At 37.7% G+C, this 14,311-nt stretch overlaps 4 protein-coding genes and 1 long non-coding RNA gene across 19 annotated transcripts in view; 2 read left to right on the top strand and 3 right to left on the bottom strand.

The window, feature by feature from the left end:
• Window positions 1-14,311, bottom strand: part of LOC135790468 (uncharacterized) — a 98,295-nt gene that overhangs the window by 21,714 nt on the left and 62,270 nt on the right. The gene's annotated exons all lie outside the window — the stretch shown is intronic.
• Window positions 293-4,881, top strand: LOC135791141 (protein wings apart-like). The gene is given in 8 exon segments (XM_065301452.1): window positions 293-681; window positions 825-1,010; window positions 1,078-1,319; window positions 1,321-2,523; window positions 2,584-3,520; window positions 3,595-3,975; window positions 4,036-4,226; window positions 4,289-4,881. Coding segments are annotated over 7 exon segments (3,276 nt in total). The 5' UTR covers window positions 293-681; window positions 825-844; the 3' UTR covers window positions 4,445-4,881.
• Window positions 4,734-6,355, bottom strand: LOC135791139 (BRISC and BRCA1-A complex member 2-like). Its single transcript, XM_065301448.1, has 2 exons — window positions 6,098-6,355; window positions 4,734-6,043 (listed from the first exon to the last, which is right to left on the bottom strand). Exons 1-2 carry the CDS (start codon window positions 6,165-6,167, stop codon window positions 4,914-4,916), a joined length of 1,200 nt encoding a protein of 399 aa, XP_065157520.1. The 5' UTR covers window positions 6,168-6,355; the 3' UTR covers window positions 4,734-4,913.
• Window positions 6,459-8,806, bottom strand: LOC135791138 (bifunctional purine biosynthesis protein ATIC). Its single transcript, XM_065301447.1, has 4 exons — window positions 8,647-8,806; window positions 8,295-8,511; window positions 6,809-8,231; window positions 6,459-6,746 (listed from the first exon to the last, which is right to left on the bottom strand). Exons 1-4 carry the CDS (start codon window positions 8,660-8,662, stop codon window positions 6,627-6,629), a joined length of 1,776 nt encoding a protein of 591 aa, XP_065157519.1. The 5' UTR covers window positions 8,663-8,806; the 3' UTR covers window positions 6,459-6,626.
• On the top strand, window positions 8,405-10,724 carry Vps60 (vacuolar protein sorting 60). 2 transcript variants are annotated; one of them, XM_065301451.1, is made up of 5 exons: window positions 8,405-8,547; window positions 9,697-9,785; window positions 9,846-10,163; window positions 10,219-10,449; window positions 10,520-10,724. In XM_065301451.1, exons 2-5 carry the CDS (start codon window positions 9,717-9,719, stop codon window positions 10,565-10,567), a joined length of 666 nt encoding a protein of 221 aa, XP_065157523.1. In that variant the 5' UTR covers window positions 8,405-8,547; window positions 9,697-9,716; the 3' UTR covers window positions 10,568-10,724. The 2 variants fall into 2 exon arrangements, with proteins under 2 accessions (XP_065157523.1, XP_065157522.1); XM_065301450.1 differs by lacking the exon at window positions 8,405-8,547 and having other exon boundaries at window positions 9,609-9,785.

The raw sequence follows: 14,311 nt of genomic DNA, 5'->3' as shown, positions 1-14,311 counted from the left end.
TTGTTATAACGTTAAAGTTTAATTCCTTTGTATTTTTATTTTAATCTTATCTTTTTTAAATCATATTATCCGCCATTTTGTTTGATCGCGACGATTACATTTTGTTTTTAATGTGTTTTAAACTTTAACCGATAAAATACTAAACTAACTCGCACCACATTCTCGAATGCAAACAATCAAAATAATCTTTTGAACTTTATCTCTCTGATATTGATTATAAAGTAAATTCACAAATCGTACATGTATAGACATCTACCGGTGAGCAGTGAATTTAAATTGTAATATGAAGCAGCGATCAGTGTGTAGACTCACTGCCCGCCATATTAACGACTTCTTCACAAGGTTCACTAGCTTGCTTTGCTTGCACTACATGCCCCAACTTCGTCTACTTCGTCGCTTCGTCGGCTCTGGCGTGTTTATAACGTGAAGTTGTTTGACACATATGTAAACGCGGTGTGTTGCCTTGATATTACGGTGTGTTTGAGTGCTGTTGATGATTTTGGCTCGATTGCGAGTCGTGAACGCGTGAACATCGGCGCGGGTTGTGCTTGTGCTACCCGCGAACTAGGCGCTTTCTTGGCTACGAAGAATGCGCAGCAGGGCGCGTGCCGCGGCCAACGAGTTTCCGGAGGCTCCGATAATCGGCACCGCCAAAATCGAAAATCTTTAACTGAAAATGGCGTAAGTGCTCATTATCTGTAAACTGTAAACAATTTCGTCAACGGAAACGAAGTGCGACCCACACATGTTTTATGATCTTGAAGTTTGTAGTATTTGTGTAGTGGAATAGATCTAATAATGCATGTGTTTGTTTGTAATTTTAGACTGTCTTAATAATGCCATCATGTCTAGAGGCTATGGGAAATACCGACGGGGGAATTATCACAATGCAAGTTTCCAGTTTGATAATCTCTTCAAGGAGAATAGTAACAAGCCATCAGCTGCTAGGTCTACAGGCACTGTTGGCAAGTGGGGAATTACTTCATTTACTTCCATAAGAGCAAAGAATGGTAAAGAGATTTAACTTTTATTGCTATTCATCTGAGTTTTACAAGTTATTTTCACGTGTATTTATAGGATTAGCACAAGAAAATGATAAATCTAATGGTAACATAGTACCTGAACCTGCAGCTGTACCAAAACCGAAAAAGTTCTTCAAAAGCCGTAATTCCGACAGTGAGTCGAGCAATGCTTCAGGCCCGACTGCCACGACCACAAAAGGCAGTTATAAGGATACCTATGCACCTTCCACGCCTTCCGCAAAACGGCAGAAGGTGGATCGCGCGCCGGCAAAACGAAGAAATGCGCCGAAAGCCGTCGCCTCACAAAAGGCGCGCCGCTGCTGCTGCTGCTGCTACCACAGCAGCTTGCCTTGATAAGGACTCAAAGCAAAAGATAGTCCTGCGAATAGTACATGGTAAGTCTGAGATTGTAAACGAATCAGACCAATCTGAGAGTACTGTGACGCCCTCATCCACGCCTTCGACATCTACGCTGACTTCGCCTCGAGCGCAGAGGTCACCAAGCCATGCGAGGGTGACACGCAGCACGAGACGAAGTTTACAGCAGGATCATCCAAGTAGTAGTCCGGCCACTGCCGACACCGCAAACGAGAGTTTTTCATTGTTTACTTCACCCAAGAAAGACGCTGATCTTTCACCACAGTATATTCCAGCCGAGAAATACGAAATGGAGCGTAAGGCAATGTATGCTAATTTATTAGGCACCACTAGGGACCAAGGTGAAGGCGAAGATGATGACGGTGAAGATCATGATAAAAATATCGACGCCGAAATTGATCTTGACGACTCAAATCGAATGCAAGTAGATGATCAAGATCCAGACACAGAGGAACAGCCAGTGATTGAAAAAGAAGAACCTGATGATAAAGAAGAAAGATTAAAGTCGCCTGAACCTGAACCTGATGATATAACTTCTGTTCCTGAAGAGGTTGAAGTTGGTGACAAGCCTAAAGTTGCATCGGAAGCGCCAATAATTAAAATTCAACAGACGATTATAATACCCGCGCCATCAAAGCCTGATCCTCCACCACGTGTAGAGGACGAATGGTCCAGCGAGGCGGAAGATGAACCAATGCCGCAACCGGAAGTCGAGCAAGAACCCGAATCAGAGCCGTATAACGAACAAGCGGAGATTGAAAAGGCAATGCGCGAGGAGGTTCCAGTGAAGTCGACCATTGAGGAACACAAGGAAGAGATTTTAGATAAAATTTTGGAGCCCACATCACTCAAGGTTGTTATTTCGAAGAAAAAGGGAAGCATTTTTAAATCTCGAGCGATTACTTATGACGGACCGAAGAAAACTCGCGCGGTGTATAGGCACAAATGGAGCGGGGAACTTGAACCTACTCCAAAACCTTCGGATACTGTTAGTAGCACTTCAGTGACTACCGTCGATGATGAGTTTGGTTTCAACGACGATCCATTGGTCAAAGTGCCAAGAAATGATGACGGCGAGGGTGAAACAGCGAATAAAGTGAAATGTACTCGAAATGATAAAGGAGTAAGTTTTCATTCATTTGTAAAAATATGAATTTGTAATTAATTTGGTTGTAATTTACAGTTTTATACGGTTGTAAGAAATGTGAAGAAAGCACATCAGATGCAAGAAATCGGCGAGTTTCAAGAGTTTAACGACGATGTTGAATACATTCTGGATGCGTTACAAGATAACAATCCAATAAGCACACGTTGCCTGTCCGCCATTACGCTGGCGACGAAATGCATGGCGCCTGCGTTCCGTATGCACGTCCGTGCACACGGTACAGTAGCGAAATTCTTCAAAGCCCTGCACGATGCCACGCGTGATCAGAGTCTCGGTTTATGTACAGCCACCGTAATGTTTGTACTCAGTCAGGACAGGCTGAACATGGACCTCGACCGCGATTGTTTGGAGCTGATGCTCAATCTACTCGAATCGGATGTCAACTATCAACAGGCGTTGGACATCTGCGGACTTAGCAGTTCGCAGTTGGAGAAAAACAAACAAAAGGTGCGCGAACTCTGCGCGGAGATTCAAAGCCAAGGTCACGCCATGCATTTGAATCTTGACAATATTACTGTTGGTCAATTAGCAATGGAGACTCTGCTTAGTTTAACGTCGAAGCGAGCCGGGGAATGGTTCAAGGAGGAGTTGCGTGAGCTAGGCGGTTTGGAGCATATTATGAAGACGATTTGTGAATGCTGCAGGCAGGTGTCTGACTATGTTGTGTCTTGGACGGACACACTACTTGACAAGTTGCGGAAAATTGATCGATGCCTGCGCGTTCTGGAGAACGTAACGCATAACAACGAAGAGAATCAGCTGTACCTGCTCAACTACGATAATGGAATTCTGCTCGACACGCTGGTGAAACTTTATCGACTGTGTGATTCCGAATTGCCACTGTATCCAGTTGCGGATATTGCTGATAAAGAAACTGCTGGTGCTGTCATCAGAGAGGCGTTGTTGGTGACTCTGAAGGTTTTAATTAATTTGACGCATCGTTTTAATAAACAATGTAAGTTAATTGCAGAAAATATTGAAAATTTTAGGTATATAATGTTAATTTATGTGATTTTTTGAAATTTATAGCAACTGGTAGTACATTAATCGGTGCCCGACCTGGAATAATCGACTCCAGTTTACATCTTCTACTCCAAGTACCTCAATACATCCCTGAACAGAAGAAGTTTGAGCTGGGCGTGCTGGTTCTGATGTTGTTGATCAATCTAATACAGGATAACGAGGCGAATAAGCGTTTGCTTATAGGTGCAAAGGCGCCTGCAGAAGGTGAAAGTGTTTTTACATGCGAGAAGTTTGCTGTTGAGGCACTTGTTAAGCAGTTCCACCAATGGGAGGAATGCGCTCGAGTTGCTGAGAAGCGCACGGATGCCATTTTGGATGGAGAAAAGGACGAGACTAGCACACAACCGAAGACTAATGAGGAGTTTATTGAGGAAACTGTTGCGAAATGTAAAAATTTAATTTTTTTTATTGTAACTTTTGTTAAAATTTAATTTTGTGTGTTTATAGTGTTGCAGAAGGCTGGCACGCACATGGAATTCACATTCCTTGCGTCATATCTTGTCCTGCTTGTCGGTTATCTCATCATGGACAACGCTGAGTATGAGACTACCGTACGCGGTTTTCTCAAGGACAAAAAGTTTGAGCTCATGGTTGAACTTTTGAAGAAATTCTTCAGTTTTATGAATTTGACTTCCTCTGTAAGTATCAATTAACCACTTACACACAATAAACTATTATAATTATTTGTGATTTTTTACAGACGGAGGCATCAAGCGTATGCGCGATGAAAGCGACAGAGAAGGTGATCAAGTATTTAGAAGACTGTGACAAGAGTCCGGAGGAGAAGGCGAGCTCGTCCGACCAGCGGTGGGAGTCGTCGTCGATGGATCTCAGCTTTTCGTTGACGCACCACTGACATGCCGGCCGCCAGTCCGAGCAACTAGATCAAGCAAACACTTGTACATATCTAGTGTAGGTTCGTTTTAAGTATATTTGACATCATCAGACAAATTCAACACAACCAAAACGAAATCAAATCAAATGAGATATTCACACCCCACACAAAACACTTTAATTTTGTTTTAAGGATCTGTATAAAGTATTTGATAAGGTAAGGTAAGAATTCCGTTTTATGGATAACGCGCGTTGATTAAGGGTTCGGTTCATACCACAAAGTGAAACAAAACAAAAAAAAACAACCATGGTTTTTCTGTCTGCGCATCCGTTTTTTTTACAAAATAATCTGGTCAGAATCGAATACTAACCAGAATCAGAACATTTGTTATGACATAAATATTTATATGATTATTACATTATAAAGTTTAAAATTATACATTGTGGCATTAAACAACAGACCGAATTTCTTGTTAAGTATTCAGTGAACTTTAAGTTTGTTTCGTAACCGCTGCGGCATAGCTAAACTTATCGCTTTGTTTCACGTCGTTCCTGTTGCTATTGTGATTGCTTTCCGTTTTGCACGTGGTCAGAAAGCAGTAGACTGTATTTAGTATCTTTTGTACCGTCTCCTCGATACTGGCTTTCGGGTCATACGAATAATTCAAATTCTCGCTCATTGGTTTACTGTTTCTTTCACAATATAGCGATCGAAGTTGCAATATCGGTTTATCGAAATTCTTACCCAGCTGAATAATAACTAAACAATTGTTTTCTTGAGCTTCTAATAGCAGTGTCATTTTACTGAATGTTACATTGTCATACTCGATGATACTCCGGCCTTGGTACGCTAACATCGTGCTTACGAATTGATTGCGCAGCTTGTAATTCGTGCTAATCGTCGACAACTTCTCGTGTATTACTTTCTTCACAGCCGGGATGTATTCCAGTAGACTCATGTCTTTCGTGCATGTTGGTAAGCGCAACAACTTCGTGTTACCGATTACTTCTTCGAGGTGTTGCGTGAGCCAAACGTTTGTTTGCACCTTTTGATTCATATAGGAAATACGTAGCATGATTGTATCTTGTCCGGGGTTACATAATTCCGCCGGAGTACCGTCGGTGTTATTATTTTCAAAATATTTGCCCAAATATGGCGGTAGCGTCGACACGTCGATCGGTAATTGAACTAGAAAGTGTATGCCATCTGAATGGTCAATGTGTACTTCAATATCTTCTTCTGGAATATTCATTTCTCTAATGAGGACTGTGTATTCCATGTATTGTCTTTCATACTTGTTCACCTGTAGCCTATCCACTTGATACTTTTTATACAAGCAGAGAATTTGTTTGACTACATTGTACAAACATTCCGGTTCATCAATATTCCAATGGTATAATGCTGGAATATCCTTCTCTATTACATCAATATCTGGATCAGTTAGGAACTGGTCATTGACAAAGTCAAAATCAGGTGCAAACTTTAAGTCTTCATTGCTAAATATCACATCCCACTTAAGATATGTGCCTGCAAATGGGATTTCTAGCTCAAACGTGTGGCTATTACTGTTCGGTATACTGTCGTTCAACTTGATGCGAAGTTTTTTCATTTTACTCAATCCTGTAAGTGGAATTTCATTAGTTTACTATGAAAATATATCATTGAAAATATTACCAATTATTTCATTGTTGATGTATTCTTGGATCGCTTTTATTTTTGGAGGTATATTAAGTTCAATATCCATTTTTGTAGATATTAACTAAAGAAGTGTGCAAATATTACATGCGCTTTATTTGTGGACTTATGATGATTAATATAATTTGGTTTTTATGAAAACGACACTTCAATTCATAGGTTACAAAAACATATACTGCACTGCAAAGTATAGGCAACTTAAAGTACACGAAACACGGAGATCTATTAGTTAAAAATTTAATAAAACTGTTGTAAATAATAACAGTTTCTGCAATTATTTCAACATAAATTAATAATATAAATGGTTTTATCCGGTTTACAAGAATTAAAAGACTGCATATGTTAATAACAATTGTATGTATTTTCATAATATATGACATTCAAAATAGTTTTGCAGACATGTTTTTAGATGATAACATGTTCATAACACGTTATTTCAAAATTAAGATGACTTAATTATGAACAAAATAAGTTCATAATCAACTTAGATTAAAACCTTGCGCAAACTCTAATGATGGAAAAGACGCAAGTTCGTGTGGGCCATGATCATTTTGTGGTCGTTGCAAGCAGTGATTACAGCTTGATCATTTGTGGAACCAGCCGGGCTGCCAATATACGTAACGCCACTCTGTAAATCATAAAAATAAGTTAATATGATTATCAAATTGAGTAAGAAGTTGTTGTGCTTACCAAATGCGCACGATCAATGTTGTCACGGAACGGGAAGAATGCATCTGATGCCAATGCCACTCCAGACAATTTAGTCATCCATTCCTTCTTCTCGGCATCGGTCAAATCAGCGGGTACAACTTCATACATATTCATCCACATGTTCCTATCCATGTCTTTGCCAACCGTACCATTGACGTAATTATCAATAGCGTTAGAGATCTCAGCGCGTTTCACACCCGCCTTGAATTTCATTCCAGTTACCTTGGGGTGTTGACGAAGCCACCAGTTATCAGCTTTGTCTCCCGCAAGACGTGTGCAGTGAATGCGTGATTGTTGCCCGGCGCCGATGCCAACAACTTGACCATTCTTCGCATAGCACACGGAGTTACTCTGTGTGTATTTGAGTGCAATTGTAGCAACAATCAAATCACGGACTGCATTATCAGGCATCGCCTTATCAGCGGTGACTACATTAGAGAACAAACTCTTGTTGATAATGGCATCGTTACGTTTCTGTTCCATGGTTAAACCAAAGAGGACTTTACGTTCAATAGCTTCCGGTTCGTATGAGGGATCAATTTGCAACACACAATATCCGCCATTTTTCTTTTTCTTGAGCAGCTCCATTGCTTCCGCGGTGTAACCAGGTGCGATCACACCATCGGATACTTCCCTGGAGATGATTTTAGCTGTGGCGGCATCACAGGTGTCTGACAAAGCGACAAAGTCACCAAAAGATGACATACGATCAGCTCCACGCGCTCTTGCGTATGCAATCGCAAGAGGAGTCAGTTGATCAACCAGATCTTCAACCATACAAAGACGAGCTTCGTTAGGACCAAACGGTACGCCAATGGCGGCACCAGCAGGAGATACATGCTTGAAACTGGTGGCTGCAGGTAAACCCAAAGCTTGTTTCAGTTCCTTTACCAACTGCCAGCCGTTCAAAGCATCGCAGAGATTAATAAACCCAGGAGAACCATTCAACACAGTCAGTGGAAGTTTGTTCAGTGTTGTATAGATCTGTGCAGGTTTCTGATGTGGGTTCATGCCGTACCTAAGAGTGAGTTGAGATTCGCCGCCTGAGAATTGTTTACGGAAATAGTCGGAAATCGCCAGATCATATTCAGACGTCTGAACGAACGCTTTAAATGCTAATTTCTGTCGTGTTTCAGGAGTGGTATCTTTATTGCCGGAAGCTTTAATTTCGGCAATGATCTTGGCATAATCATTGGGATCACTCATGACTGTCACGCGATGGTGGTTTTTAGCTGCTGCGCGGAGAAGAGTGACTCCACCAATGTCGATGTTTTCAATGGCGTCGGCGAGTTTCACGTCGGGTTTTGATACTGTCTGCACAAACGGGTAGAGATTGCAAACAACGACTTGAATCATGTCGATCTTTTGTTTCAGGAGGTCTGCTTGGTCACTTGGGATCTCCCTAAAGTAAAGCAATTATGTAGTTACTGTATATTTGGATTATAATTGGTAAATATTTTAATACCTAGCAAGAATTCCGCCATGGACAGCAGGATGAAGGGTCTTAACTCGCCCCCCAAGAATTTCCGGAGCTCCGGAGATATCAGAAACATCTTTTACTTTCAAGCCTGTGTCTCTGAGACTTTTTGCGGTACCGCCGCTAGCCACGAGGGTAAAACCAAGGTCACTCAGGCTTTTGCCCAAGTTCAGTAAGCCGGTTTTATCGGACACAGACAAAAGTGCTAGAGGCATTAAAACAAATGTTCAAAATTAGTTATGTAAGTAATCTTTATTAATAATTTAGTAATAGAATACTTGATAACTATGTTTATAACATAAATGTTTTCACCTTGGTAATGGCATGCGTTTATACCTACCGATTTTGGATGCCATTGCTAAATTCTTGTATGTCAGTTCCTAGTATGAATGACTGATGTGATGGTGATGGGACTGATCCGCCTTGGACAATGCAAAGCAAGCAACTGGTTCGTGTCAGCAAAATGCTTCTTTAATATGGCATTTCATTTTGCTTCGGGTTGGTCGGGTTGCCTTACAATGAGGTCCATTGAGGTCAAATAGATAACCGCGCCGGTTGGGACAAACACATGTTTAACCAATGGCGTAGTTTATTGATAAAAGCAAAAATTGTTATGAAAAATTCTTATTTAGCATTGCATAATGCATGACGACAATGAGATGATAATTAATTACATTTCCAAGATTAATGCCGATTACTGGCTTTCAAAATGAGGAAAAATATATAAATCTTTATTTACACAAACGACAGTTGGATTAATGTGGATCAACCGACTAAAAACTAGAATTTAAATTGATGTCTTTGGGCTTTGGAAAAAACATTGTTTGTTTGGTAATTGATATTGTAAAATGCATTAAATTACGGGTGTTATACCGTGTTATGATCGCGAAGAATTGTTTACTCAACATATATCATCATAACAAAATGCGCATAACTGACTATGATTGCTACGTGCATGCAAGCGTTTCAAGTTTCAAGTTAGTTTTTATTAAACTCAAGACGTACTCACTGATACAAACGCACAACACACTGACACACAGATTATCTTAGGAAAATGTATAGAAAAATCAAATATAATTTTCTAATCAGATCTAAATTTCGTTCTTCATTAATTCGGTATTGGTTATATGCTATCACAGAAAATTAAACCAATCTAATACATCTCTTAATAGCAACTATTTGTTTTTCTTACTAGCTCTATAAGTTTTAGTGCTCATAGTATTACCAAATAATTAAATTTCTTTTGTTTTTCTAGTTTCTACAATTGTTAACATTTTTGGCATAAAATACGTAGGCAACTTTGTGTTCTCTACAATTCTACTCTTGACTCTTGACAACATTAACCTTTTTAACAAAACAGTCGTTTTGATTTGATTGTCACCTCTTGTAGTTAAACAGTTTCTCACCAAAATGAACAGATTATTTGGAAAAGGCAAACCTAAGGAACCAGGACCAAGCATTTCTGATTGTATAAGTGGTGTAAGTTTACATAATTCAATATCTCTATCGAGTTTCTTATTAATTGAGTGACTCATCTAGGTGGATGCAAGAGCTGATGGCATTGAAAAAAAAGTACTTGGACTGGACAATGAGCTACGCCGTTTTAAAGAACAAATGTCGAAAATGCGAGAAGGCCCGGGAAAGAACGCGGTCAAAGCTAAAGCAATGCGCGTCCTTAAACAGAAGAAAATGTATGAACAACAATTAGAGAACCTTCGTGGGCAGTCCTTCAACATGGAGCAAGCAAATTATGCACATCAAACACTCAAGGATACTCATGCCACTGTGGTTGCTATGAAGGATGGAATGAAACAGATGAAGAAAGAGTTTAAAAAGATTAATATTGAAGAAATTGATGTAAGCTTTCCTGTTTTATTGATTTCTTCAATTATTTTATTTTCTTATATTATAGGATGTGCAAGATGAGCTTGCAGACATGATGGAACAAGCTGATGAAGTGCAAGAAGCTTTGGGTAGGAATTACAACATGGCTGAAATTGATGATGATGAGTTGGCTGCAGAATTGGATGCTCTTGGAGATGAAATTGCCTTGGATGATGATGCAACATATTTAGATGATGTTCTGAATGCACCAGAAGCACCAAGCAATAAACCAGAAAAACCAGAAGCAGCTAAGAACAAGGTATCAACAGTATTCAGTTGTTATAGCCTGAATGATAATTTTAATTTTATTTTATCTAAACTTCTTTCAGGATGGTATTGCAGTTGATGAATTTGGGCTCCCACAGATTCCAAACTAGGATCTAATTTGTTTCTTTGTACAACATGCACATAATGTTTCATATTGTTTTATATATAATTGTATATTTGTAAGCTTGGCATTACACATGAGTAAGATATGTTTATTGAGATAGGCTTTGGCATATTAAGACAAATAACATTTAATTTAGTCTAAAATTTGTGCACTATTGGTTTTATTTATCTGCTTACTTTAAGAGAAAACGGTTTAAAAAGTTTAAATCAACGAATAATAATAAAGAATTGTTTGTACAGCAGACGAAAAGTTATTATTGGACATGCGCTCGACAGTTCCCGGACTTTTGCCCCCAAGACGATCGCTCACACGACAACTGCTCACAGACAACTGCCCACAGTCATAACTGCGCACATGGACAGTTGCTCACATGGCTTTTCCTCACATTGACAATTGCTCACAGGACTTTTGCTCACAATTTAATTTTTTTATATTTATTAAAAAACAATAAATAATAATGCAATATTTAAGGAGATTGGCAAATTTACAATTATCCATATATTAGTTATTTATTTATGTAATTATTAAAAATTATGTGTGAGTATACTAGAAGTGAAACTTCAAAGAGTTATATTTATTGCTAATTAATTAAGATAGAATGAACAAATAGTTTATTTGAAAAATAAATCACTATTATCGTGCAAGCGAGGCCTCTTAATTGTTATATATTTGTATATAAATTATTTCATAATTAATATTCATTGTTAAAAAAAAATTAACAAAAATTAAATAGTGAGCAATTGTCCGTGTGAGCAAAAGTCCTGTGAGCAATTGTCAATGTGAGCAAAAGCCCAAAACACCGTAAATCAAAAGCGAGTAGATACTGAAATAAACAAGAAACAAAACATTAGTTATACAATTTCGGACAATGTTGAAATGAATCCGAGTTCCGGAGGCACCCAAACTTTGACTTAAAAATTGTCTTATTTGGCATAATTATTTAAATAATATTATTTACCAGGTAGAACAGCCGCCCGTCGTGTTCTGCTGGAGACAAAACGCGACACTGCAATAAACAAACAAAACATTGAATTCCGAAGATTACACACGCGATAAATATTTAGTGACTAAAACCCGTCTAGTATAACGAATTTACAACACGAAACACGAATATTCATTTAAGTATTAGTACTTATCGCCCGAAGTAAGAGTTGCGTGCCGGCTACACAACAACTGGTCACGTCGAATTTCACTCGCAGGAATATTTTTAGCGAAAACATGCATTATTGCGCCATCTGAGGTTACTTTTGAGTACCTAGATAATACCAAGTGTATCAAAAAATCTGGCGTGTATATGAGGCAGTGAGTGATTGGCTATGTACGCGCAACACGTACAAGCAACTGCGCATGCACTACCCTATCTAAACGAATAGAAATTTTTATACATAATTCAAAGCTTCGAATGTAGAGGTCGCTAGAATGTATTAATTCATAATTAATTAACTAAATTTTGCAATTTTAATGCAAATATTCATTAATTTAGCTATAAATAAACATAATACACTGCATAAATAGTCAATGAACGTATATATTCGTCATAAAATCACATATTTTCTTTAAAATTGCATTAAATCTCTTCAAAACTACAAAAAAGCATAATAACATTCAAATTTAACTTCTTTAGTAATTTACTCTTGAAATTAAATACCTATATCATTTTAGTTCATAAAAATCGCCTAAATATTCATTAATTTATATTATTTTCAGTCGGACCTCTTCGAACTTCGAACGTGACTGACGAATTGAGGAGTTAACGATAATGTGTGGTTGACGACTCAAGAAGTGGAAAACTGAAAATATTAACTTTCATGCAATGAACAAGAATATTCTTGTTCGAATTTGATTGTCTTAGCATTTCATGCAATGCACCATTGATAAGTTAATAAAATCAAACTAAAACAAAACTCGAGGTTTTGTAGTCAGCAAAAACCTTTGAAAATATACCAATATATATCATTTTATAATACGCTATTTCAATTATAAATCAATTATAGATTATATATTGATTATAAATGTATGTATTACGAACACGAGTATATAAAAGAAGCAAGCAATGATACCTTACCAGTGTTTTATGCGTTGCAACACTTCGACAAGGGCTGACGATGATAATAATCTGCGAATAAAATTACATTGTTAAGGAGATGTCCGGGAACGGACGTCATTACTTATTTTATTTTAAATCAGAAGTTGACCGACGAAGCGAATCAAATTTGCATTCAAATTTAGCTCATGACCACGAATCTTCCCTTTTAAACAGTGGTTCCTAACCTGGGGGTAATTACCCCCGCAGGGGTAAAACGGAGATTCTTGGGGGGTAATACGGGATGGCACGAAATAGTATTAAAATACCAATAAACAAAATAATAGTACGGTAAAGGGTAGCACGGCGCTATTTATATATTATATAAATTTTTATATTACTTTACTAGTTACGTAAACGTGCAATTTCTTACATAATAAACATTTTCGTTCGAATTTATGTGGTTTTAGTCATTTTAAAGTAGCAAGGGGTAAACTCAATTCCCATACTTGTTCACAGGGGTAGTGACCTTGAAAAGGTTAGGAACCACTGCAAAAGATAGCTCATGACCGTTGCAACGGTTGCAACTACACTACTAGCGTTCTCTGCAAATAGCGATAACATGGAGTTGTTCTCTGTACTACGGAGTTGAAGAGGGCTGATTTTAACCATGGTCATGGATTTGTTTCGAACTGATATGTTTGTAGATAACGCACAAGAAGAATAAAACATGTTTACATGTTTTCTGCAGAGTTCTCCAGACTAACAATAACAAAACTAGTTTCAGTAATAAAATTTAAATAATTCAATTGAACCAGGACTTGAAAATTGAAAGTATGTATATAATTAAAAGTACATTTGTACTTCATAATGTATAATGAAATTTAACCATCCGGGTAAAGAGTTGGGAATAGTAGAGATGGTTCAGCCTTCAATCGAAATTTGAACTGATAATAATGGAACATTGTTATGAGTGGATTAGTAGACATTGATATATTACCATTGTTGGATATTGTTTAATTTTAAGTGTTCTAAGTAATCCTAAGTAAGTATCTATATATATCTTGATCTTTGTTTCAATATACATACTTATCCTTCATCAGACGAACTTGACTTATGTGGGGTACGCAGATATTGCGATATACGCCTTTATTATTGTCATTTGGTATTTATTTAAATCCAGAGAGGCCGCAACAGTGTTCTTTCTAAATATATTTGGCAATGCACGAGTATAGTGGTATATATTTCTCGAGAACTTGCATGTTTTTGTAGATAACGCATTTTATCAATGAAACATGTTTACCTGTTTTTCTATAGAGTACACGAGACAAACAATAACAAATCTAGCGTCAGTAATAAAATAAAATTTATTTATTTACCTCATAATGGAAAATTTGATTCATCCGTCGGGATGCAGTTTAGTTTGTCCAGGTTATATTACATGACTATTAAATCAAAATTTAAACTAATAATTAATCAAAACAGGTTTTATAAGAACTAAAAATATATTAATAGACTAGTATTATCCACATATTACTCTCGAAGTTCTTTTTTTCAAAGCATCCGACGGACGTAACTCAGTTGGTGTCTACTGAAATTCATAGAGGGCGCTGCAATGCCCGATCCTAATATTTGCATCAACAAATCGCTTTGGATTTATCTAGAACTAGTATGTTTTTGTAGATAACGCACTATATCAATAAAACA

Source organism: Atheta coriaria, unplaced genomic scaffold (genome assembly GCF_025399875.1).
Source record: "Atheta coriaria isolate IRGN ID8LTWV9N9 unplaced genomic scaffold, Caltech_Dcor_3.1 hic_scaffold_4_pilon, whole genome shotgun sequence".
NCBI lineage: Eukaryota > Metazoa > Arthropoda > Insecta > Coleoptera > Staphylinidae > Dalotia > Dalotia coriaria.
Note: the sequence above shows the minus strand (reverse complement) of the source record. Positions and strands in the feature narration are given on the sequence as shown.

Excerpts from the sequence above, each read along its gene's own strand:
- LOC135791138 (XM_065301447.1), bottom strand. Across the intron at positions 8,232-8,294 it reads CATGGCGGAATTCTTGCTAG|GGAGATCCCAAGTGACCAAG; the intron begins GTATTAAAATAT and ends GCTTTACTTTAG. Across the intron at positions 6,747-6,808 it reads ACATTGATCGTGCGCATTTG|AGTGGCGTTACGTATATTGG; the intron begins GTAAGCACAACA and ends TATGATTTACAG.
- Vps60 (XM_065301451.1), top strand. The coding sequence starts at position 9,717 with ATGAACAGATTATTTGGAAAAGGCAAACCTAAGGAACCAGGACCAAGC. Across the intron at positions 9,786-9,845 it reads TTTCTGATTGTATAAGTGGT|GTGGATGCAAGAGCTGATGG; the intron begins GTAAGTTTACAT and ends TGACTCATCTAG. Across the intron at positions 10,450-10,519 it reads CAGAAGCAGCTAAGAACAAG|GATGGTATTGCAGTTGATGA; the intron begins GTATCAACAGTA and ends AACTTCTTTCAG.
- LOC135791139 (XM_065301448.1), bottom strand. The coding sequence starts at position 6,167 with ATGGATATTGAACTTAATATACCTCCAAAAATAAAAGCGATCCAAGAA. Across the intron at positions 6,044-6,097 it reads CATCAACAATGAAATAATTG|GATTGAGTAAAATGAAAAAA; the intron begins GTAATATTTTCA and ends TTCCACTTACAG.